The sequence below is a fragment of the Ciconia boyciana genome, chromosome 3 (assembly GCF_034638445.1).
Source record: "Ciconia boyciana chromosome 3, ASM3463844v1, whole genome shotgun sequence".
In the NCBI taxonomy this organism is placed as follows: Eukaryota; Metazoa; Chordata; class Aves; order Ciconiiformes; family Ciconiidae; genus Ciconia; species Ciconia boyciana.
Window position 1 is genome coordinate 59548975 of NC_132936.1, and position 27422 is coordinate 59576396.

The following is a 27422-nucleotide window of genomic DNA, read 5'->3' on the forward strand; positions in this document are numbered from 1 at the left end:
AATTTCACATGTTTCATAGAATTGTGCCCAAAGAAAGACCTATTACATGAAGTGCTGAACTGAATACTGATGTGGCATTAACAGCCTTTACAAATAAAGCTTAGCGGTTTAGATGACAGAGTAAGCTAGGTCAAGTCACGGCAAACTAAGCCTTTTAGCATTGTGTATGTTCAAGTCAAATTTATTAGTTTCTAATGAAAAAACTGGCTCAAAAGCTTGGAGGGTTTTCTAGTGAGTAAAAATAAATGAGCACAGCCTCTTGAAGCTAGAAAGATCTAGTTTAAATCCCATAAAAGAACACTAGAAACAACCTGCCAGAGGGATCAAAAAAAATGTTTAAAAATAGTAGCGACAATAGCAATGCACTTTATGATCTTGATGTACCAGAGGAGGAAAGTTTGGAATCAGTACCTTCAAACAAATGGAAAAAAAAAAAAACAAAAAAAAAACCCAACTGGCCTATGTGAAAATTTGCAAGGACTTTTCTGCAACAATATCTGTAGTATAGCTTTTATCCCTATAGTTTATGAACAACCAAGAAAGTCTAACGAATGTTTGCAGAAGTTTGTATGATAAACACGAGACTATTCACAACCTACATCCATTGCAAGAATACTTGAGAAGTTGAAGTGTTGCATATTTGGAAACCCTAGAATTAAGTTTGTTACACAGCTGCAATTCATTCCTTATTGTACATAAGCATACATACATAAGCAAACATACATAACGTTTGCATCCTACTATTTTCTGCAAAGGTATGTCTCACACCTATGTTCACACAAGGTACAAAGCGTTAACTTAATGCTCATCTGTTCTTTTTTTTTCCCCTCTTTGTTCACTAGGTGTCTTGTGATGTAGTTATTTTATGCCATTCAGAATCTGCTACTTCTGCCTCAGTGGATGGCTATCAAAAAAGGAGGGGAGAGAAAGAGAAATGGCAAGACATTAGGCCTTTTGTTTCCTCCTTACCAAGCATACTGCTCGAATACATATTCAAGTTGTTTCAGCCACCCTTTCTACCAGGAAAAGGGTAATATTATACTTACATGCCAGAACAAAGGAAGCAGAAAATGAAGTATGACCATAAAATTTTATTTTAATTGCAAGAAAGATGTGAGATGGCATTTTAGGTAGTCAGAACCATGACAACTTTATTTTGTTTAGGTTAAATACTGATAGCCATATAAGTCACAGCAATGTGGATCTTACTGCACAAGCCCATCGAGAGCCTCTAAGCAAGTGGCTGAATTATTTTTTGCACCTTCTTAATTAATATTGTTATGTAAAATTAGTTAAATTAAAGCTAACCAAGGCACATACATCTCAGCTGCAAACTCACACTGAATTTCAGTGTCACAAGACAAATTTTTCCTCTTTGGGTGGTTCAGTTAGTGTAAGTCCTCATACAAAGCCCATGCTGAAATAACTCATATGTCAGTTTGTAACATAATTATCATAATGACTAGAAGATAGATGGGATTCCAGCAGAGATTATAAAATTCTTCATTAGACCAATTGCAGTATGGTTATCTAAGAAAATTCAGGGTCTGGATCAGTTAAAATAGAATTAGAATTTACTTATTTTTTAACATACAATTTCCTGGTTACAGAGGAATCTACAAGATGTACTCAAGATTTCTGAAAATAAATATTGCTTATGCCGTATGGTCCTAATGGTGTTGAAAGGAGGGTTGAATGGTAAAGATTCTGCTCTGAATATATCAGATGTGTTGAAGTAAACTTTGTATACCAATGTTATTTTTTCTTGTCCATAGTTCTTTTATATAGAGGTGCTTCTGGTCCTTCTACTCTGGTTTTCAGTGTCTACAGACTGGTCCTTCTACTCTTTGTTTTCAGTGTACATATTGCATGTACAACATACGTATCAGTATGATCTGTTACCTTCCTCTTCTTGGTCAGATTGCAACATCATTTTACCAGACCTGTAGTTTTCTAGGCCAATGTATATTCCTATATTCAAATGTTACTAAAGTGAATGAAGCAGAAAAAGAAGTCCTATTTTCAAGAGATTTCCCATTAAATTAGACAGATTTCTTTTTACTGATCCAATTGTGATGGTTTGAACAACATAGTAACATCAGGGAGTTTGCTAATAAGTATTTTCAATAAGCTTTATACTCTTTCTGCATACTAAACTAAGGAAAGAAGTTCATTGTCTTAATAGGAGGACAAGGAAGAGATTTCAATATTGCAATGCATGGAGCTTAATTCACGTACATTACATTGATACGAACTTTTCCCCTCATATCAGTAGACCTTGGATAAGGCTCTCTTCCAGCTTCAGGAATATTAAGAAAAACAGTAAATAACCCAAATTATCTTGTACCGATTTGAAGTTCAGGCATTTAGATTATGGTAGTCATCTAGGCCAGTGGAAAACTGTTGTTTCCTTATGAGACACTTTATCACAACTATCTTTGGCACCTGTAAAAGCAGGAGGGTTAGCAGTTGCCTTCTAGTGCTACCTGCTCCTCTCCATTGACTATAACTCAACCAGAGAGGTAGCTTTGACTGGATACCTAACTTTTAGAAGGTTAAAGTTAAGTGACTTTAATCCTGCCCTAATTTTTACTACTATAAATTTTAGGGGAGTTTACTGTATTTGCTATGCTCATTGATAGCCTAGTACGTAAGTTATACAAAATGGAATCATATCTAGTAAAAGATGTAATTAAGATATAAGTAAGAGAAGCTCCAATAAGAGACTGCAATCTATTCCTTGGTGTAGATTATTGTACCAGGAGGTTGATACCATGGACATACGATGGGTCATTATCCACTGATTTCATTCATTGCCCTTCCTTACATATACAGAGAAAGTGAGTGTGAGTATGTGTATACATGCTCACATACGTGTATAGAGGCAGCGATACATATCTATATGCATGTATCTCTGCATCAGTTCAGTTCTGAGAGTTTTTCCTAAAGATGTTTATTCTTAATGGCATAGAGACAGAGCCGGGCAGATTTTCAGTTATATTATGCAATGTAAAGATGGCAGCTTAAAGAACTCGATGCCATTTTCTAGCAACGGGAGAGGCCTTCTTATATCCTATTTCTGCAATCCATAATTTTGGTGTGAGTTATTAAACAATGCACAGGGCTTCATAAATAAATGAAGCTCTAACTGTATAAAATATATCCAGTAAGTATCGCCTCACTGATAAGATTTTCCATCTCATCTGATCAAGGAGTTTACAATCTTCCGTTTGGGTTTTATCAAAGATTTAGTTCTACTTGTTATAAATCATTTCCGTGTTTAGTCAAACTGTCTGCTCTGTGTCAGAGGAATAATATACCACTAAGAAAGTAATAACTGGATTTTAATAGGAAATGTAAAGCATGATTGTTCACTTTGATTCATCATTCAGTGGTAATATCAGAAACTCCATTTCACAGAATTATATCCAGAGATCCAGTGAAAGTGTTTATCACTACCGAGCAAACACTGCCACTAATAACTGATTTAGAGAGTTGCAATATTGAACAGAACATGGCCCTTGCACGTGAACAGGAATCATAAACTTTGATCTGCTCGTTATCAGGAGGACATATTGTATGTTAGTCCAATGATTAACATCTAGTTTGAAGCTAGAAATAGGAGCCTTACCTGCTGATATTTCAAAAGCATATGAACTCTGTGCAGGGATCAAGAGCCACTGGATCTAATACATCCATAGGCATGTTACATGAGTATTGGCTGATAATTACAGCTAGTAGCAAAGGACGTTAAGTAGAGACTGGAATTATTCAGGATAAAGATCACAACATGTATGATGGCACCTAAGAGGTGGAATAATACTGAGTAAGAAAGAAATTAGGACTTAACAGATATGAAAATCATCATCTGAACATGGAAACTAGGAAAATTACTTTCAGCTTCATACAAAGAAAACAGAACTTATACACATGGTTACCTGTCTCACTAATCACAGACTGAATTAATTACAGGTAGGCTCACCTTTGCAAAATCTAGAAGATATCAAAGGCCACTTTGTTTGCAAGCAGATTTAAATTTAAAGATTCAAAATCAAGTGATATCATATTTTAATCTTCTGAATAAAACATGAACCAAACATGCTCAATGCTACTACAAGCTATTTCTGATTCCAAAATTTTTCATTTGTGTTACTGTATTTAAACAAATCATTTTAAGATTACAATGAACATTAAGAGAAGCTAACCTTCAGGAAATTTCACTAGCTTCAGGTTTAGGTGGGGAAAACAGATTTCTGGAACCTGTTTTATCCCTATTCTGCCCATGCAATAAAAACACCTTATCAAACTTATTGCACTTTATTTTTTAAAGTCTGACTGTGTCCTAAATAAAATTTGTCCTTTTCATCTCTCTGAATGCTTGAATACTTGTTTATAGCATTATTTTTCTGCCTACCAGTAATATCTTAAATGTCGTTTTTTTCTTTATCTGAGACGGTTTTATAACTGAGCATTCATTGCTTCCTTTTTTTTCTTTATGGCAATTTAACATTTGTGTTCAAGCTAATGCTGTCAAAAAAATCCCAGGTGCATTACATTTCCATATTGTCTCCTTTTACTGAGTCTGTAGTTTTCAGTTTGCAAACCAATTGCTCTTTACAGAATTAGGTAAAAGTTAGTTGCCTGCAAAATTTATTGCTTTTTAATTTTTTTACTTTTTTTGTGGCTACTTAAATCAACTTTGTCATGCCACATATGAATTCTACAGAAAGTTTTGATATTATTATGAATACCATATCTCTCTTGTCTTCTGTCCAGTTTTGGGGTGGGTTATCAGAAGCTTGTCAGAGTAGTTGGTGGTTAGTTCCTGTGGGAAAGTTTGGAAGTTTGAAGTTTTAATCCAGAACAGTACAGACATGACAAAATGCTGGCAGAAGGCTGGGAACAGACTACAGCACTGCCGCAGTGGAGTCGCAGCACCCATCAATCAACCATTTAGTTGATTAACCCAGAACTCAGTTTTCCAGTATCACAGACCCGCAGGAACCTTGTCTCAGAGTCCTCAAATTTCTCAGGCTACATGAGTTCATAGTTGGTTAATGCCAAGTTTCCAAAACGCTCAAGAAATTTTGGAATCATACATATGTGTCAAAGAAAATAATCTTAATTTTCAAGCAGAATTTCAGTATTCTTCCAAAGGAAATTCCACATATTTAATTAAAACAATTTTTTTTATGCATGAGGGAATTTCCAACTTATCAAATAGTTGTTCTAATACCAGTTATTTCTAGTTGAAGTGCCTTCTTAGCATATCTAACTGCAGAAAACATGCAGTTGGCTCGCAGGTTATATATATATATAAAATATTATTTATTTTTCATTTGATTTATACGTATTCCAGGGTATCTATACTTCTGATTTTATTTCTTAAGTATATGGAGTTGAATTGAATGCAGATATCTACCTTTGGATTAGTATCTAGATCTGCTCTAAAACCAAAGGACTTGCAAACAAAGGACATTTTAAGGTGTTATTCACCTCATACTGAAGAAGACTTCTGCACCTGGTGAGATGACTCATACCCTGAAAGTGCCTTTTCAGCTCCATTGACTGTATAGGTGACTAGCTCAGAAGTAGACAACCAAAGCTAGAGAAATGCATTCCAGCCATTACAGGTCATACTCTGTTTCAAGACTTCCACAGAATGGACTGTACAGTACTACAGAAATCATCCTATCAAAAGTTGGGAACCTAAGAAAGAAGAAAATATTTATACATAGTCATTAATTTAAAATTACTTCTATAAACAAGGCTCCCTTTTCTTGCATTAAAATTGCTCTTATCTGTTAGAAAACTCCAGAGAAAAGTGTAATATTTAAATTCAGTTATGTTTATGCTTCACATGTTGGGTACTTCCATTTATTATATTAAATATATCAAATCTCAGTGGAATGACTGGTGATAAGTGTCACATATTTATAAATATTATGTATTCCCAGAACCATGCTTTCAGTCATTAGAATCATAGATTCACATTGCTGAATGACTCAGTAGGTCAATTAGTCCATGTCCCCAGCCTAAATATGTATGCAAATGTGACAGAAGTTTGTCTACCTTGTTCTTAAATGCCAGAAACAATAGATCACACAGACTCCCCAGGCAGTCCTTCCCAGCGATTTCCTCTCCCTTGGTTTCAGAAACTTTTTTCCCCAAGATCTAATTTGTATCCTCTTTGCACTGTAGTCTAGTTCCTGGGCCAATGATGGATGTCTCTCCATTATGGGCAGGGAATCAGGTTACTCAGTTCTTTTCAACAGCCGGTTGTTCTCAGTCTTCTCTATTCTGAGCTACGAAACTCCAGTTCCTTCTATCTTTCTTCATAGGTCTTGTTTTCAGACATCTGCTCATTCTAATTGCTCCCCTCTGGCTTGTCTCCAGTCAGTCCACAGTTTTTCTTGCAGTCTTTTGAGTTGAAGCCTTGCAAATACAAAGCTAACATGAATTGCATCAGTGCTGCAGACTGCCCTCCTGTTTATACAACCCAGAAGGATGACTTCTTTTCTGCAGCAACACGACAGTGTTGACTTCTATTTAATTTGTGAACCGTGGTAACCTTCCACTCTCTTGTGAGAGAGCAATGGCCAGGCTGTTGTTACCCATACTGTGTTTCCACATTTAGTTATTTCAACCTAAGTGTTGTACTTTCCACTTGTCCTTGCTGAATAGCACTTTCCAGGACAAATCTCAGGTTTCTCATTATGATTTTGAATGCTACTCCTTTCCTCAAATGTACTTGCAATCTCTCAGTGTACGCTTAATAAGTCTTTTCTCTTTTCAATCACTCATGTAATTAATCAAAATATAATAGTATTGGACCCACAACACACCACAGCATAGCATCACTTGATACTTCTTTCCATTATGACCATGAACTATTGAAATTTCTCTCTGGATATAGTTTTCCTTTTTGCAGAATGCTTTATGGGTAAGTCAGAACAGAAATGGTTTTGACAACATTAAACTTTGTCTCACATGACATTCTCTTCACTAAGCTAAAGAATCACAGTATATTTACCAAAATCAGCAGGAAAACCATACCCAGAATGAAAAAGATACCCATGTCACCATTAATATGGAAAGATATATTAATGGGTTCAGTGTACATCATGGAAAGTGTTTATCTGAATGTCTGGTCTCAGTGTAACAAATTTAATCTCACATACTGTGAGAGTCCCATTAATTTAATGGAATTATCAGCAGTACAAAAAATGAAACAAATTCTGAAGTTATCTTGGGTTAAGCTGTAAGTCCTTACAGGTTAAAAGACTGAAAAATATGTGAAGGTAACTTAATTATGAAGTTTTACAGGATGCTGTGCACTCAGCTCAGGTGATAAAATAGTCCGTACTGTCATGCTGAGGTGCACTAGGGCAGAACCAAGGAGCTTGTCATTTCCTAACCTTTGAGGACTAAACTATGTAATCTTTATTTTCAAACTTAACTCTGCCATTCATTTCTGAGATTAGATCCTTTTTTTATTTAAGAGATGTATGCCTTAAATGTCATAATACTTTATAGATCACACTTTCAGATTAAATTAAAGCATTTATTTTAGGTTGGAAGCATATAGGGCTTTACTGCTATCTTCTCTGGGCAAATTCAACTCCCAGTGAAGTCAGAATTGCACTAATGCACATCGTAGAAAACTGCTCTGGTACCAGGAATTCAGGGAAGTTTTAATACTTTCAATGCTTTTGTTCAAGCAAGAAAGAAACAACAGTGATGTTGATGTAAAAGCTATGTGTCCTTGTGTAAACAAAAGATCCCTCTTGTAAGGATTTTATGAGAGTTTTACTCCAAAGAGAGACAGAGCACATGTGGTATAGTGCTGGCACTTCACAGTGAAGTGATTATATAGATACTGCAAAAATGAATTCTTTATTGAAGTTTATATATTTTTCCATTGGGCAAATATAAATTTCCTTGAAAATATTTTTACCCAGTCTGTATTTAATAAACCAGATATACTATGTTTATTCCTTGACCAAAAAAAATGAACTCTACTTCTTTGAGTTCACAGTGTTTTGCAATATTCTTAAGCACCAGGAAATCAAAGAAGAGCTCTTTGTATCATTCTTCCCCCTGTGACTGTTCTATTATGTATACCAGCTTTCCAATTCAAAGTAATAAAAGCATCGATCTTCCAGCATCTTGACAGTGGAGTTCCTCTAATTCTGCATTAGCACTAAACACAAACAAAAAATTTAGTATAAGCAGCCCCAAGAGATGCTTCAACCAGGTTTCTGCATTTCCCTGGGCTAAATCAGCTCCTGAAAACTTAATTTAAGAAACTGACACAGACACTACAGTTAGAATGGTAAATCTACTCCCTGTCAGTTTCTTAAATAAAGTTTTCAATCACTGATTCAGTCTACAGAGATAGAGCTCTGTTCTAGTTACTCCTCTCAAGCTACGCTCATTAAAGATCATTGCTCCTAGTGTTGCATCTTAATCCTGGCTGGAAACTGGTGGGTCTTTGGATACAGAGCTGGACACTGAAGAGATTTTCTTAAGTGAAATTTTAGCTAGCCAGCATGAAATGCTTGCAAATAAAGTATGCACACCTAAGTACTGTGATGATATGATTCAAATGGAACGAATGCAAGAGACAGAAAACATTTTGAAATAAATTTCCTAAATTTTTGAGCACTTTCATTTTTTTTATTCCCCGTTACTTGTGATATTTCATTTGCAAGATAGAGAAGACCCCTAATTGTAGCTGCATCATTAAAAATCTCTACAAAATCTTTGGAGCCAATATTTATGCCACTCCAATGTAACTTTTTCCTTCCCCATCTCACTGAAGGAGACACATCCGGGTTGTATCAAGGCAGAAAGCATGCAAGTTAAAAATCTATTCTTGAGTCCTGGAAGTATGTTTTCCCTGCAGAGTAGCAAGTCAGATTTGAGTTGCTGTGCATTTACTATTGCCGTGCCCCTCGGTATGTTATAGGAGGATTTTGATATTCATGCTGCAGGAAGGCAATCCATTCTGTAAGTGGGCTTTCTGGATTGGTTTTATGGCTGGTTTTTTGTTTGTTTTTTGAAGAACTGCAACAACACCCCTAAGTCTTAAAGGAAAGATACTTTGAATCACAAAATTATTTAGGTTGGAAGGTCATCTTGTGCAACTCCCTTCTCAAAGGAGGGCCAATTAAATGGTATTGTTCAGGTGCTTTTTTGGTCGAATTTTGAATATCTCTGAAGGATGGAGTTTTTATTTTGAATATCTCTGAAGGATGGAGTTTTTACCTCATCTCTGGGCACCAGTTCTAGAGCTTGGCCATTCCCATTGTTAAAATAAATAAATAAATTAAAAATCCTTACATCTGGTCAAAGTTTACTGTGTTCCAGCTTGTGTTTGTTGCCTCTTGTGCTTCTGCTGTGGACCTCTGAGAAGAGCCTGGCTCTGCCTTCCCTAGTTAGGTAGCTATGGGCAGCAGTAGGATCCCCAGTAGAAGCCTTCTGCTGTTAACACTGAACTGGCCCTGCACCCTCAGCCTCTCCTCAGAGGTCCGGTGCTCCAGTCCATAACTAGCTTGGTGGCCTTTGCTGGACTGGCTCCAGTATGTCCATGTCTCACTTGTACTGAGGAGCCCAGAACTGGACCCAGCCCTCCAGGTGTGCTCTCACCAGTGCTGAGCAGAGAAGAAAGATCACCTTCCTCGAGCTGCTGGTGACACTCCTCCTAACGCAGCCTGGAATGTTGCTGGCCACCAGGACCCCCAGGTGCTTTGCTGCAGAGCTGCTCCCTTGCCAGTCAGTGCTCTGTCACAGAGAGAGCTCCATTCTCATTGAAAGGTGAGCAAACTACTGATGGTCCCGTGTGAGAGCAGCGCCAGAGACCCCCCACATTCAACTGTCTTGGGACCAATCAATGTAAATTTGAACTGAAAGGCAATCTTCCCTTTTGCACAACCCTGTGAGATGGAGCAAAGCATCCAAACATGTCTTCAGCGACAGTGGAGCTAACACCAGACATGAACTGTCACTGAACTATCATCAATACATAGCTGTCGTGGTTTAGCCCCAGCTGGCAACTAAGCACCTAGGAATCTAGGAATTAATTTTTAAGGGTGCCTGCCAGATACTAGAGCCTACTCTTCAATGAGTAGGGTTTTCTGTGTTGTCTTTTTATAAAATATCTCTTATATATTTGCGCTTTAATACCTGAAGTAAAAAGCAGGGACAAAGACTGTTTAAAAAAGGAAATATTTGAAACAGTCTGCATTATTTTTCTTCATATTAATTTTAATTTAACTGTTAAAAAGAGAATAAAGCTTTTATAAGACTGCACTGGAAAATACAATACCAAACAGCATTTGTTATATCATTAAATAACATGGTTTATTTGTTAACCACCATATCTTCCAAAAAACATCAGATGAAAATATTTGTATCTAAGAGGAAAGAGAATTAAATCACAGGAAACAAAAGCTGATGTAAAGAGTTTTAGGAAGAAATAGTGTGATACCTGGAAAATTACTTGTTACCACCTAATAGCACCATCAGTTCAAAACTGTAACACTGCACACTGAATATGCATAACAATTTTTGTACATCTTATATATATTATACAGGCTGGTATATATGTTGTACAAACTGGTGCTAAGTATAAGATTAGCAAAATAATGGATCTTTTTATTGAGGTGATTTTACCATCTTAAATTTCATGTTCTTGTGTTATATATAAGAACACATATATTCTTATATATGCAGGTAGTCCTCTCTGCTTTAGCAGCATTGCATGCGGCATAGTAACATGTAAAAGAGTGACAGGCTATTTATCTATGGATTAGTACCTTAACTGGTTTAAATTGCTACAGTTTCTTTTGCAGTACATGAGGTACTTTCCTTCATACTAGCTAAAAAATCTAGCATGGCATCATAATATCATTCCTCAGGGTGTGCTACTGAAAACTTAATAAAAACCATACATTTACTCGAAGTTATGCACTGAATCTTTTTAAATGGCTTTGAATTGTTCATAGGAGGCTGCAGTTTACTAAAGTGGTGGGCATTGTCATGTCTTAGCAATAGCTCACAAGAGGAAAGGACATGCACTTGGAATGTTTGCTAACATCAGCTTGTTTGATATTGTAGTTTGTTTATTAATGCAGGTGACAAAGTTTCTTTTTAGTCTGGTTCCATGAGACTTGTATTGTCAGAATAGAAGCTTGTTAATAGCTTATTTTTCATTTCTGAATCAAGGAGATTTGAACCTGTATCACCCACACTGGATATGTGGGAGTGCTAACATTTTCCATTCCAATTCACAAATGCTGCCTAAACGCCCTAATAAGTCAAGTTTGGAAAAGTGTAATATTTTCTTCTGAAAATGTTGAAACACATTTTTTGCAGTGGTGTTCACTTTCTTTCTTTTCATTTTGAAATCTAAAATTAGCTAAAACTGGAATTCCTGAGTAGTCTCGTTATTTGAAATTATTTCTGAGACACAGTGTAGAAAAGAAAAGAATTATCAGCTCTAGAACAGGAGAAACTGCATGTTGTTTCTTAAAAATAATTCAAATAATTCTCAAATGCAGGAAGCAGCCAATGTACAAAATATCTGTAATTCACTCTGTGTTCAAGCTAAGTTAGATCTTGTTATTTCTGTACGTAGATGACAGTAGTGCATAATGAAATTAGTTTTAATAAAACTAATCTGTGGTCCATGCTGAGTGACATAATATCACACCACAAAAAGAGAGAGCAATTTCACCTACTGTTAAATTAATTACTGCATGTAAAGTGAAAAGAGTTTGTTTTATCAAATCTGAATATAGCCTTAGGTATTCTAATAACCATCATCAACTGCAAGGACATGAATGAACTCTTTATGAACTAAAGTTTATCAGAGTCACATAACATGGTCCTGTGACAAATGCCTTTTTCATTTAAAAATATAAATAGAACCTTTCAGACAGGAACTAAAGGTGGTTTTCAAAGTCTGTGGGGTAAGTATAGCTCAGGCAAATGGAGCTCTTGCCACACATGAGCTGAACTGAAACCTGTGGCAGAGTTTTTCCTATGTATGTCATCTGGTGGAGTTGCAGCTGTGCTATCCCTTGAAACTGGTAGAAGTCACATTTAGGTGTAAAACACATCAAACTAATGGTCAGAAACATCCTTGCTATAAATATTCACAGTGTTGCAAGAAACTGCTACGTGCAGGCTTTGTGCACATCATGCTGAGTGTGTATTGGTGTGGCTTCACTGATGTGACTTTTGTTTTGGTGTGCCAAATTTGCAAGCTACATGAATGCTGTAGAGCTTCAGATCTGAATCTAATTCTGTGGATGATGACATCTATCAGCCTGGTCAATAGTGGTCTAAGTAATAGTGAAAGAGCCTGAAATAGTCGATGCAAGGACAGTTATTCCACACAGTATCTTGAACAGGCCATAAGGGCTATGTGGAGCTGGCCCACACTTCCACTTCTGCCTCTGTCCTTCCTCACCACCAGTCTGTGGCTGGCTTCCTGCTCAACATTTTATCTAGATTCTCTAAGCAGCTTTTCAGAGTCCTTCAGGAATGCTTAGCACTCTCTTTCAGCTGGGTCTTTTCTCTTGACTGCAGAGGATTTCAAACCATTTAAATCTGGCTATTTTATTTCATAGTGAGAATGCAAGTGGGTTGTGAGGACTAGCTATGCATTTTCAATTGATGCTTTAGCTCATTGCCACCTCCCCACAGAAGTAAACCCTTCTGAAAATATTCACCTGGGCTAGATTTGAATCAAACTGACTAAGATGATTCCACATGCTTTTTAGTAATTTGTTGACTCATCGAGGCTTCTTTTTCCACAACTTTGTTCCTGTGGTATGAGAACTCTGTGCAAGTCTACTTACTGTTTCCTGCACATGATGCAGGTGGTAGATTTTCCTAGATTTGACAGCAGAGGCTGATTCAAACAAAAAAAAATATTCTTCATTGTAGACATGAGCTCCACCCTAGGGTCATGAATGAATTGGGTTGTTTAAAGCAAAAAAAGATAGACAAGATAATTATTTACATTTTAAAACAGAACAAAAAGTCATAGGAAACAGAAAACAAAGGTTTGTCATTGTACACATGCATTTTGTTTTACTGCACCTAATACTATGTAATAACCAACACTAAGGGACACTGACCAAACCACATCAGCTGGAATTTCTTTCTGCATACACTCTATAAACCCGCTGATGTTTAAGTTCTACACCATACACTGCCTTACTAAATGTTGGACCATGATAAAATTTTGCCTTGGACAGAGATGATCAAGCAAAGGTGTTTCGGCAACTCAGTAAACCATTTATTCTAGAAAAGGGAAGCATTTTAAGGATATTCATTTCATCCTGTTATTTTACTCAAGGCCTAGACTTTTCTGTTTGCAGCCTGCAAAAATGTGTTCCCAGTTCACTGGATGCTCTGAATCGTCTTTTGGATATCATCCAAATATAAGATGTCCTTGTGCTTAGAAGGGTTTTATTTAGAATTAAGAGGTTATTTATATTTGTGTCTGGAAATTCTAAGCTCTATTGATCTGTGTATTTGCCCGGGTAAACCAAGACAAGAGACATACCTCCTTTATCATTTAAAAAGAAGAGGAAAAAAAATCGGACCCAAGAGGCTAAAGAACTTAAACTTCTTTAAAAACATTATGTCTTACTCATTAAAAACTAGTACTGATATATCACAGAAGCAGTGAAATCATGTGTTTTCAGCTCAGAATGAATAACCAGGGTTTAGGAACCATTCAGAACATTCACTTCACCTTGGAAAGAGATCCAGAACCACACTGAGTTTAGTACAATCATAAAATTCTTTGCTAGTTTTGTTTCGTGGAACACAGCTTTGGTATGGGTAAAGAGACCATGTGTCACCACCCTGCTTCCAGCTCTGGATCCCTGCCCTGAATCAGGCCGCTCAGTTCCACTCTGAAGCAGAAACTTTACTCCCTAAGACATCTGTTGGGATCACCATCTTCTGGTATCCCAGTAAAATATTTAAATTGCATCTTTGTGCCTCCAGATTTACTCCAAACCTTAGAATAGCTTTGTCTTTTGAAATGAAATAAGCTAGTTTTTGTTGGTTTTAATAAGATCTGGTAATAATCCCATGCCCATCAGTAGGGACAGAGCAACATAGATCACCTGAGACTGGAAAACTGCCCACTGTACACCCACATTAGCAAAGTTTGGAGGCAAGCTGTTTTCCTCAGAGAACGGCAATTTGTCAAAACAGAAATTTTTCAAAACAAGATATTACATTTAACTCAGTTTCCTTCAACAAATTTTCTCAATTCCAGAGTGGTATCCTTGATTACTCCACAGCGAGAAATAAATAAGAACCCACAAAGTTAGCTACTACTCTGGGATGTGAACGCCTCTGGTCAGCTGCCTATTTCAATGTATTTTATCATTGCACAAGTTTAAATCCTCCAGAAAGTAATTTTCCAAGAAATTACAAAATTTCTAGTGCTCAGGATCTTCGCTAAATATGTACAAGAGCCAAATTAAAATTTCTGTCTGATAGCACAGGGACTGCAACTTCTCAGTCCTCATTATAAGTGACATTGGGCTACTGGGATGGGCTTAATTCTCTCGTTCTGCACAAAAAAAATGCAAAGGATCTTAGCCCAGAACATTCTTAGTCTAAAAATATTCTGTTTAAATATGAAAAATATTCATGGGATAGTAATAGTCATTTTAACCTTGCAATACAAACTGAAAGTTTCTATTTTCTTTTTATGGTATTTTTAATTGAAGAACTATACAGATAGAAACTTCTTGAACAAAGATGTTAATGAAAAATATTGATGTTGCTGAACTGATGAAATTAATATTCTGAAGTTTAGGAGGTATCTTTTTTTTAATGAGTTGAAACAGAGCAGAAAAAAATGTTAGGTTTGTCAATGTACATATTCCATTACTAGAAAAATATGAAGATCTTAATTAAGATAATATTGATTGCAGCTCTGGCAATTTCATAAGATTATTGATAGGAATCATATCACAGAATAGTAAGTGACAATGTTAATCCCTGTATAGTAGTACCTATGTTTTTTGAGGACTATTTTATATTATTTTATTAATATAACACTCTAGTTTCATTTTAGAAAAGAAAATCAGGACACCTGAGTCATCTCTTTCTTTCCTGCTGGTATCTTTAGAAGTAATTCTTTGAAATCTTTGGAAGTACATTGAAAATCACTTAAGATACTTTTGGAACATTTTTAACAGAATACTGAGAAAAGCTAACACTGAGGCAACTTTTGCCCGTTTTCATGGATGAACTTCGGAACTAAATCTGTTGGGTAGATTCAGACTGGTTAAATCTTACCTGATTAATGACACATATGTAAATCAAACTCCATATCCAATCTGGAATTATACTGGTACAAAATTGTTTTGTAAGAGGAAATTAAAGACCGGGATTCTATGTTACTGAAAAAAAAAATGTTCAAATGAAAGGGAAAGAGTCACATACATACAAAAAAGTGGAGAGGTTAAAAATCAGTTCAGATGCAACAGGATAAAAAAGATCAGGAATCTTAAATATCCATGACTCCTACACAATTATACAACAATTATTTCCCATATATCAATTGTGGAAAGGAAAGGAAAGGAAAGGAAAGGAAAGGAAAGGAAAGGAAAGGAAAGGAAAGGAAAGGAAAGGAAAGGAAAGGAAAGGAAAGGAAAGGAAAGGAAAGGAAAGGAAAGGAAAGGAAAGGAAAGGAAAGGAAAGGAAAGGAAAGGAAAGGAAAGGAAAGGAAAGGAAAGGAAAGGAAAGGAAAGGAAAGGAAAGGAAAGGAAAGGAAAGGAAAGGAAAGGAAAGGAAAGGAGAGGAAAGGAGAGGAAAGGAAAGGAGAGGAAAGGAGAGGAAAGGAAAGGAAAGGAAAGGAGAGGAAAGGAAAGGAAAGGAGAGGAAAGGAGAGGAAAGGAGAGGAGAGGAGAGGAGAGGAGAGAGGAGAGGAGAGGAGAGGAGAGGGAGAGGGAGAGGGAGAGGAGAAGGGAGAGGGAAGGGAGAGGGAAGGGAAGGGAAGGGAAGGGAAGGGAAGGAGAGGAGAGGAGAGGAGAGGAGAGGAGAGGAGAGGGAGAGGAGAGGAGAGGAGAGGAGAGGAGAGGAGAGGAGGAGAGGAGAGGAGACGAGAGGAGAGGAGAGGAGAGGGAAAAGAAAAGAGAGGAAAGGGAAGGGAAGGGAAGGGAAGGGAAGGGAAGGGAAGGGAAGGGAAGGGGAAGAAGATAAAAGAGAAGAAAGGAAAGAAGAAGAAAAAAGAAAAAAGAAAAGAAAAGAAAAGAAAAGAAAAGAAAAGAAAAGAAAAGAAAAGAAAAGAAAAGAAAAGAAAAGAAAAGAAAAGAAAAGAAAAGAAAAGAAAAGAAAAGAAAAGAAAAGAAAAGAAAAGAAAAGAAAAGAAAAGAAAAGAAAAGAAAAGAAAAGAAAAGAAAAGAAAAGAAAAGAAAAGAAAAGAAAAGAAAAGAAAAGAAAAGAAAAGAAAAGAAAAGAAAAGAAAAGAAAAGAAAAGAAAAGAAAAGAAAAGAAAAGAAAAGAAAAGAAAAGAAAAGAAAAGAAAAGAAAAGAAAAGAAAAGAAAAGAAAAGAAAAGAAAAGAAAAGAAAAGAAAAGAAAAGAAAAGAAAAGAAAAGAAAAGAAAAGAAAAGAAAAGAAAAGAAAAGAAAAGAAAAGAAAAAAGAAAACACAGCTGCCAAGCTCTATTTTGACCCTTCATTGAGGGCAGTTTTTTACTTTAGACAGGAAAAGCTCTGCTTGCATGAGAAAATGGTATTGCCTGATGGGAGCTAGTTTTAGTGGAAAAGTGAGATAACAGAAGAAAAAAAATGCCTGTAGAGGCCTCTGTGCATCCAAGGCATCCGGAACTACAAATGCTTTCAGACCCTGATCTTTTATCACTGAAACCTTGTGTGATTGTTCAGTCTTCAAGCAGCCTGTTCTTGCTAGTTTGATTTTGAAAAATGAAACAAGTGGTTACATGGTGGTATTTGACGAAACTTGTACAGAAGCTTGGCAGGTTTGCACAGATTTCAGCAATTCCTAATTAGAAAAATGGAAGAAACTTATTTCCCATGAAACAGCAAGCCACAACCATTGAAGTCAGTACAATTTAATTTCCCTAAGTCTGTGAGATCTGGACTTTCAAAGAGAATCGCCCTGAATCACTGCTGCCTCTTTTTTCTCTTGGCACTGTGTTTGGGATCGGCTTCTCTAAGCTGCACCTAACAAAAATCATTGAAACAGTAATATATTGTAATTACCACATAGAGATAGAGTACTAATACGTACTAGTAGTAATACAATACACACACAGCTATCTTCATTTTCAGCGCTGCTGTCCTCCTGCTGCTTCTTAATTCAAAGAAGGTTGTATTCATTTCTGGCAGCTCTCACAAAGCTTTCTGCTGCCATGTTCTGTCATCAGCTGTACTCAGCCAGAAAATGTTATGTACTATGCAGTCAACCCCAGCAAAAGTTGTTATCTACCATATTAAACATAGGCACAAAACCATCAGAGCTCAACATTTTTTACAAACTAAGCTGAAATAAAATTACAGCCTTAATTTGAAGATGCCTTAGTTTCTAATCTTTGAGATCTGAGTCTCTGAGACCTCCAAACTCTAGCCTTTGTGTAATCCAGCAGTACTTCTCCTGACCACTACAAATACCAGCACATCTTAAGATGTCAGCAAAGATATCCTACTAAATATTTTCCTCTGTTTTTTCCTCCTTGATGAATAGCAAAATCTGCTTTAATGCACCAATTTTCATTAACAGACTTTACAAATACCAGCAGGATTTACAAAAGCAGCACAGTGATCATCAATAAAGCTCATACAGATGTATTTCTGTGCCCATGAAGGAAGCAGCTGTTTGTTGAATTTAGGATAATGAAATCTTCCTTGACATACAGACTGTGAACAACACCATATCGGCATGCCCAATGTGTATCAACAGTTCTTGTTAGGTTTCATAGCTTCAAGGCTTATCAGACCATTTCTCTGCTTTTCCCTGAACAATGTTTGAGCCACAGATGTTGGAAAGAAAACAGACGGCAAATACACTGGAGAGTACAACAAATCCCCAGCTTCCAGTGTAGACTTTGTCTATGTCCACTAAAACTGTATTCAAACAGTGAACAAAGTAAATAGCACGCAGAGTTTGTCCAAAAATAGCTCTAAATGTTTTCAGTATAAGCAATGTTAATGATAGATATATCATCCCCTCCTTGGCTTCCACAATTCTACAAGGAGATTAAAGTCCTTAACAGTTTTCTCACTAAGAAGTAAAACTTTTTCGTAAGCTGGGTGACCTTCACTACTAAGCAACAGGAACTGTTCTGCTGATGTGGTTGCATACAGGGGGACATGGTTTGAAGGTTATAGGCAAGTTCAAAGCCCATAACAATTTATACCTGAGAAGATTTAACTGTGCAGCAGCTGACTTTGTAGTGAATAGGCTCCTTCTGTATCTATTCTTATCCCACGTATTTTGGGGATAGGAATTTACAGGATCTAACTTACATGTTGGCTTGTCAAAATCTGATTTCATTATCATTCTTATTCCAGCCAAGTTTGACCTGAGCCATGAATGATGTCTAATCTTACCAGAACCAGATTTCATGTCTGCTTACTGTTTTGCTTTCTGAAGTTGACCTTGTTTGTTAACTGGTTCAATATGTAATAGCTATGCTCCTTGAAAGCTTTCTCAACCACATTATTCAAAGTTCTTTAAGATTTGAAGTTGGGGCTTTCAGTAGGATTTATTTGGTTTTACTGTTACAAAGAATTAAGGAATATAACATTTCTGTGACTGGTATCAGGTCTAATTTATGAGCAGAGGAAACAACACAGCGTTTTACTGATTACTCAGAGATAGAAATAAAATATAGATCTGATAAAGATCTGTAATTTTTTACTGGTAAGCACTAAAAGACTATTCCTGAACAAAACAAGATTATTTAGTCCTAATCACAGCATTCAACTTAACAGCCAAAAGATGATTTTAGGGCAAGGGAATTTTCTAAATATAACAAATTATTTCAGAAAATCATCTGGGGATAAATCCAGGGATGGAAGAAAGCTGGACTTTGTGAAGTTTTATTTACATATGTAATTATAAATACTGTAATGTGTGATTATATTTCCTGTGTAACTTGGAAATTTACTTGTGCTTTTAACCTGTAAAGTTTTGGATTACTGCACCCTTTGTAAGCAAGCATAACTGTCTCTAGAGCAATGATGTTCTAACCACAGAGCCCAGTTTTGATTTTTATGTTCAGCTCCTCCTGATCCATTTTAACTTCATCTGGCAGATGCATAACAAATACTCAGTTCTTGCAAGCCAGTTTATCCCTTTCTTTTTCAAGGAATACATTTTTCATCCCTTGTCTGCACTTTGTTGAGTATTTTTAGTCCATCACGATTCTTCTGAAGGTATTGCAAATGATAAAATAGAGCCAGACAATGAGTCCTGTTCATTCATGCTGCGTCTCTGATAAGAGACTAGAGGTTAAGCATTTTCCATGGTAACTAGAATGGCTTAAAGGTCTTCTGACAATAACACGATGGATTCCAATTTTAGTCATTCAGGAATAAATCTATTACTTTAAGCAAGGTTACTCCAAACATACCCATTCTTCAACTTCTTACACCAGGTGAGAAGGCCAGTGTGCTACTGAGGGGCCGTAAACCGCCCTGACTCCAGAAAGAAAAATAGTCTTCTGGCTTGGATGTAAGGTAAAAATGCCCATTTCCAAGAAACATCTGGCAGACACTTTCCAGTGTCTGCAGCTTTGGTAGGGAAGGGTCCAGAGAAAGGAGAGTTTTGTTGAGTGTGAAGACTTATAGCCATAGGTAAACATATCTATTTTGGGGAAATCTGTGTAGTTTATACAAATGTTCACTGTTGCTTTGATCACCTTCAAATGCTTGAAGTTAGTTGTATGACTAAATTAATGTGAATTCATGTCATATGTTTTCTCATACAGCTTGTTATTTGCTGGATTAGGCTGTTGTGAGAATATAGGGTAATTACTCATTGAAAAAATATTTATGGTCCTTCCTGCCATCTGATAGCTGGGTGAGCTTATGCAGGGTAGTAGTTGATTATTTTTTTTAAATGTACAAAATTTCTGCACTTTTAGACAAGAATTGCAACTCAAAGAAAAAACATTCAGCTACACTACAGTGTCAGGTGTAATCACGGATTGATTGACATGTCAGTCATGACATTATCCAAAACCTCCCTGGATGGAGTTACCTTTGCATGAGTGAGTGCAAAAAGATAATAAATAGTGGGGAAAATAAGTGGGACTGAAAAAATTAATATTTTTGAATGGAGGGAAATGTGGACACAACATATCTGCTACAGAATGACATTCTATTCCTTTTGGTGTGGTAAACCTAATTAAATAGTTACATTTTAAAATCTTCATAAGAATCTTAATTATTAATGTCATCAACAGGCTGAAAAAAATGTAGGTTAGGTGTGGGGAGAGTTTGGCTCTGCAAAGACATTACTTAAAAGCAATTTTTTTTGCATGACTGAGCACATGTGCACACAGACTAGATAGTCACACTTTACAATGAGGTTAGACTTATAAATTATTTATAAAGGGTTGGTAAACACTGTAGGCTATTACAGAATCCACAAAGTCCATAGTTTTTTTATAACTATGTATAACACCCTCAAGTAATGTGCAACCAAGTATAATTTATGAAAGTCATATCCGTAGTATTGTTTATGATGTATATTAATCATTTATTAATCCTTTATGAACTATTTATAAATGCAATCTTAATGGAAAGCATGGCTGACTAGTTACTCCATTACTAGCTGCATGGGAGTTAAAGGTTGCAGGCCTCTGCCCCTCCTTTTTAACAAGCTAAGCAGTCTTTAGACAAGGCAACACTCACTAGCTGTTTCCTTACAGACCCCTAGGAAGTTAGAAATCTAAGAGAGGCATTACAAAGAGGTTTTGCTTGTAAGCAAATGTAGAGAATCCTTTTTTTACATCTTCTCCAATATTTCAGTCGAGCTACCACAGGTCTGCTCCACAGGGTCCATGAGACAAAACTCCTTGTAGATGACCCACACATATTAAAGTCTCTGAAGTCTTGGTTCCTGAGGACTCTTGTATAGTTTGGTACATCAGACCACTAAAATATGGGCCGTATTTCTGGGAACTGAGCAGAGGAGGGTTGCTGTGTAAATCTGGATGTCCATCAGTCCTTATGGTTTCCACAGGAAAACGGGCAATGTAACAGAAACGACTGCTATAGTCTAGGCTACCGTAACGTCCAGGAACAGATCCTGGCTTGCAGGATTATTCTGCTGCTCCAAAGCAGTTCTGCCTGCCAAGGTACAGCTACTTGTGCTTGCTGCAGGCAAGCTCCACTAACTTTCATGTGACAGTGCAGTTTTATCACTGCTCTTTGCTTCTTTATGCATCCTGTGAAATGTCTTGCTGAGGCATTTGATACCGGAACACCATCCCAGCGTATTAATTCTTCACTTGTTCTTTTGCAGGAAACAGATCTCATTCTGACCTTTAATATCTCAATGCATCGTTCTTGGTGGATGGAGAATGGGCCAGGCTGCACCGTGACCTCAGTAACCCCAGCCCCAGACTGGGCACCAGAGGATCATCGTTATATCACTGTCTCGGGGTGTTTTCTTGAATATCAGTACATAGAAGTGGCCCACAGTTCTCTTCAGATCTTCCTTGCAGTAAGTGTTTACAGATAGCTTCACTTCCACCAACTTTTCTAGATTTCTTCTTGCAGAATGTCATTACCAGAATAGCGGAGTATTGTCGCATTCATTCACAAACCCGGGCTCTAAGTGTTAGTTTTGTTATGAAACTCTGTTGTCTTGCAGCTAGTTCGAGACACCTGTACACAAAAAGCTCCAACATACATCTTTATTGCTGTGAGAACTGCCGACATGACACACTCTGTTTTCCTGACCTCCATTTTGACCATTGACCATGCCACAAAACATTTATAGCAGGTTACATTCAAATTACACTATAGCATATAAGTTGTGACATAATAAGAAGTTACAGCTATTGCTGTGAAAGCTAAATTGAATATAAAAGAAAAGCCAAAATGAAGGAGAAATTTTCAACAATAAAAATGGATTCACTATCAGTTCACAGGACCCAAAACTGATCAACTTGTCTTTAACCATATTAATCAATATACACTGGAGGAGAATGGGAAAGGTTCTTCTGTTGTACTTGTATGAAAATCAAAACCAGAAATCTTATATCTTTTTAGAAGGATAAGAATCTACTGTTACACTGCAGAAAATTTATAAGGAATGAAACCAGCTTGCTTTGGGGGAAATTGATAGGTTTTTCAACCATATTTGCCTGTACTAATCATTTTGCCTTGTGTTATCTCCAGCCTAGGTGAAAAGATGACATAAACACTGAATTAATTACATTGAATGACAATCTGCATTTTTATGTTTGCTCTAGTGATACGTACATGTTTATGCCCAGGTGGAGATATATATTACTGCAAATAAAACTGTTACTATACATATAAATTTGGACCAGTGCCTGGGTACATGACTCCCTCTATATAAATTTTTGTTCAAGAGATTCCAATGTTTGGTCCAAAGGGGGACCATACTGGCAAAACAGAGAGCAAATTTGGTTAGTCAGATCCAGAAATCAATGTAAGGTAGTTGGATGGTCCATAATGTATAATGTGGCCCTCAGCTACCCAAAAAGTAAGCAGCTTTTCCATCTGTCTATTTCCCAGCCTAGCTGTAAATGGCCAAGCACCAGGTGAGTTCAGGACAATATATCTCTGTGTCAATACATCTGTGTGGGGGCTCTGTGTGTAAAAGGTTGGTGGCTGATTCACTTGAAAGCCCAGCTACTTCCCTTCAGTGGAGCCATCCCAGGTCTCCTCCCTGCTCCTCAGCTCGCCATGTTGTAGCACAGCAAAGGGACCCTGACCAAGTAGATAACAAAGCAGGCACTAGATAGGTCTGGAAGACAAAAGCAGCCCTTTCTCCATATAGTTCACACTTGCAATTTTGACAAGCTACAGCTGGTGTAAAAGATACAAAGAGAAAAGTGGAACAAAATCAGCGTGAATAAGTAAATAAGATTAAAATAGTTTTACAGGTTTATTTACAAGCAATTGTTATCACTCAAGCTTAACTCATAGAATCATAGAATCATAGAATCATAGAATCATTAAGGTTGGAAAAGACCTCTAAGATCATCTAGTCCAACTGTAAACCTAGCACTGCCAAGTCCACCACTACACCAGGTCCCTAAGCACCACATCTACACATCTTTTAAATACCTCCAGGGATGGTGACTCCACCACTTCCCTGGGCAGCCTGTTCCAATGCTTGACAACCCTTTTGGTCAAGAAATTTTTCCTAATATCCAATCTGAACCCCCCTGGCACAACTTGAGGCCATTTCCTCTCATCCTATCGGTTGTTACTTGGGAGAAGAGACCGACCCCCACCTCTCTACAACCTCCTTTCAGGCAGTTGTAGAGATTGATAAGGTCTCCCCTCAGCCTCCTTTTCTCCAGGCTAAACAACCCCAGTTCCCTCAGCCGCTCCTCAGAAGACTTCTGCTCCAGACCCTTCACCAGCTTCGTTGTCCTTCTCCGGACACGCTCCAGCACCTCAATGTCTCTCTTGTAGTGAGGGGCCCAAAACTGAACACAGTATTCGAGGTGCGGCCTCACCAGTGCTGAGTACAGGGGCACGATCGCTTCCCTAGTCCTGCTGGCCACACTGTTTCTGATGCAAGCCAGGATGCTATTGGCCTTCTTGGCCACCTGGGCACACTGCTGGCTCACATTCAGGCGGTTGTCGACCAACACCCCCAGGTCCTTTTCTGCCAGGCAGCTTTCCAGCCACTCTTCCCCAAGCCTGTGGTGTTGCATGGGGTTGTTGTGACCCAAGTGCAGGACCCGGCACTTGGCCTTGTTGAACCTCATACAATTGACCTCAGCCCATTGATCCAGCCTGTCCAGATCGCTCTGTAGAGCCTTCCTACCCTCAAGCCCTCCAAAGGAGATATCCAGGCTTATTTTTCTGCCTTATTTTTCTGCCTTATTTTTCTGTATGTAATGAATGATGAACAAGAAACTCAAGGAATATACAGTTCAAGCTCAGTGCTCTTCCTGATGCAACAAGGGTTTTTTGTGTGTATGTGCCTAAACAGAGCTGTGTTTCTAGATAAGGTCATTCTTTGCAAGCCAGGGGAATGGTTCAGAATAACAAACCATTGGTAATCCGCTAGCTGTAGCCAACTACAGCTGGTTTTATATTTCCATTCATGTTACTGTGAATGTGATTATCATAGGTAAAGAGTTACAACAGTATAAGTATGGATCAATTTTCCAAACCTGCTGCTTTACTGTTTATATCATTTTCACAATTCCAATTGTGGGCATGGGGTTCTTTTTCAAATAGAAGAGCTAGTCTAAACTCACTGTCATATTAAATAGGGTGAGAAACAGAGGAAATACCTGATACTGCTCAGTGACATATAACACAAAGTTAGAAGATCAGATATTGCTTGGTTTTCAGCAAATTAGCTTTCAACAAAGCCAAGCCTTAGGTCAGATTTATCTCCAGTTAGTACAAAGAAATTAATCTTTCAATTTTCTTTTATGGGCACTTAAGTGGATCTTGCACTTTAACTGTAAAGCTATGAATGGCAACCCACAAATGGGTTACTTGCTTTCTATTTGTGTTTCTGTATTTTCATGAAAATTATCAAGCTAATGTGGATCTTGGCTTTTTCACGGGTTGGTGGCACTGCGGCATGTTTTTAAGGATGTTTTCTACTGCTTACAGATAAAAAGTTACAAAGACATTCAGCTTCATTGGGGACCACTTTTGTCAGTCTTTGAAAACATACTGAGTATATTTTGTACAGCTTGCCAGTAAGATCATGAGGAATCCAGCTACAGAAGGTTAGGCTTCACATAGATGTGATATTTGCTGTGGATTACTTAGTGGAAAGAATATGACAGCTAAGACAAAACCTATAAAACCCCCATGGTTTATACTTTCTAAAAAGCAAGTCTCAAGGTGGGCTGTGGAATATTTCAAGGATTGCAGACAGATACTCTGCTGAGGAGATGTAGAATACTCATAGCCTCCAAGAGACCTTCTCTCCCCAGAGGAACGTGTCCTAGAAGCAAACAGCACCAGATTGTGAACTATACAAATGCTGCTGCTAAATTTGTGCAAGTCAACACAGATTTTAGGTTTTTAAGAGTGAAATTTTGGAGAATTTTAATTTGCCCTACTGCTTAAACAAAGTAGTAATCAAAGCAACTGGAAGGTTAAATGATCCCAAAGGTCAGGAGAGTCCCCAGTATGCAGAGTGGTGGTGTTCATTGCATAATACCGGCCTTAGAGACTAAAGAGAGACAGATGGGATGATACACAGATATTTTGCCAGCTTCTTCTGAGGATTGGATTTTGCTCAGGATAAACAAACGACTGGACAAAATTGCTAGTTTAGATCACACTGAAGAAGTAACAGAAAATTCAGTTTGGTGTTCTCTATACTTTGACCAGCTGAATGCTCATGGTTTAGAAAATCTTCAAAATGGGGGAAAACTATTTGAGAACTAATGTGTGCAAGAAAATGCTCTGATAAAACAAAGATTATCCCAATTTGGTTATTTAGCATTTATGTATGCAAAGCAGGTCTGGAATAACCCACAGTGATAATAGGAGCTGCAAAGCAGCCACAACCGCTCCTTTGTCCCATGACACAGAGCACTTAGTGCATTCAGTGATGCTGGTGGAAGACTACAGCCTCTGTAGAGCCTATCAGTAAATCAATCCTTATACCACAGATATAAAAAATGACCATATAATGCACATTTATGTCTGTCTTTTAGCCATTCCCATGTCAGCACATTACTTCTTGCTCAGCCGCTGTCTGATTTTTTTCATGTTTATGGAAATCTATTTTGAAAAACTTCCACTGATTTTTCACTCAATTATTGTGGTAGTTGCCTCTTCAGAGAGGTGGTGGTACACCTTTGGTGCTACACCACCAAAATCTCAGTGCCACACACCATGTTTGTCAGTTTTTACTCTGTGCTCCATACCAATACCTCCCATTTGGTTCTTTTGGGACTGAGCCACATTGCTATCACTTTATCTCTACATCTTACCATCTTCTTCCAGCAAGTTAAAAAGAGAGAGGGGTTCCGAGTGAAGAAGGGAGAATGCAAGGGAGGGGAATCCATTTCATTCTCAAGTGCAGCTTTGCAGCCTGCAGTGTTGCAAAATAAACAAACATATTTTTAGGGCACCACCTGCAGCACACAGCTGTATGGAACTGAACAGAACTGCTAAGGGTGTGATTTGTTCTGCTTTGTGTGAAACCCTGGGGTCTGGGAAAACATGTGGGGAAGGTATTTCTATGGAAGAACTCCCTCTTTTCCTGCCCTCCCCTATTCTTGGTCAATATCATAGCCAAATCATGATAATATAAAGGTGAGATCTTAGCCTCATTGCACTTTGACAGCAATACATGTGTGCTGATATATGGAGAAAGCATGCATGATTTTGGCCACAGGTAATGCATTTGTTTTGTTGCACAAAGCTAACCCTCAGTGCAGCCTGTGCTCACATACTGGGCAAAATTCTCCACTCAACTCTTCTCTCCCAGGGAAGTCCTATTTACAGGGCTCGGGCATCTCGAGCACCTGGACCATCCAATGTGCTCTGCAAGGACCACATCTCTGCCTGTCCTTGGTGCCTACCTATTATCAAAATGAACTGATCTGGTGATGGCATGACTTGGATACCCATATGCTTCATACATTAAACTGTCCTTATGTGCTTAATGGTTATTGATTCTTGCTGCTTACATCAGAGAAGCTCTTTCATTTTCAGGACTACTGGGTTATCAAGGATAGATATACTTAAATTACTGATCTCTGGAGAGAATTGTTCCAGGTAAAGAATGAGGTCAGTGGTACTAATGGAGATTTGATTTGCTACTGGTCTGTGACATTTGAGTTGCATTCTGTATAATATTTACAGAGTGGAGGCTGAATGAAAGTTCCCACCCACCCCGAAAAGATAGGAGGTCTAAGTGCCACTTCACCATGGGGAGGGCAGTGCCTGGGAGGGACACAGTACAGGGTATACACCCCTGCTAACCTTGGCATGTAATGTCAGTGCTTAAGGTGGTCATTGGCTCTGTGTATAAAGAGTATATGCATCCCAGCTTTTCGGTCACACGGCTAAAAAAGAGTCACAAACTCACAGTTTCACAGGCACCCACACCCATCAATGTCTAATTCTAGCTACGGATCCTACGTACAATTTTCTTCATTTGCACTTTTTATCCAACTCTCATCTTGTAACAGAAGGTGGAAATCTTTTC

The 27422-nt window shown here is 37.7% G+C and overlaps 1 protein-coding gene across 4 annotated transcripts in view; it reads left to right on the plus strand.

The window, feature by feature from the left end:
• NKAIN2 (sodium/potassium transporting ATPase interacting 2) overlaps window positions 1-27422 on the plus strand; it is a 562917-nt gene that overhangs the window by 456372 nt on the left and 79123 nt on the right. For all 4 annotated transcript variants that reach the window (XR_012041465.1, XM_072855778.1, XM_072855777.1 and 1 more), the window contains one exon: window positions 21543-21743. Coding sequence is in view for 3 of the 4 variants with exons in the window: in XM_072855778.1 (XP_072711879.1) it covers window positions 21543-21743 (201 nt within the window). In the remaining variant the exon portion in view is untranslated. The remainder of the gene's footprint in view (window positions 1-21542; window positions 21744-27422) is intronic.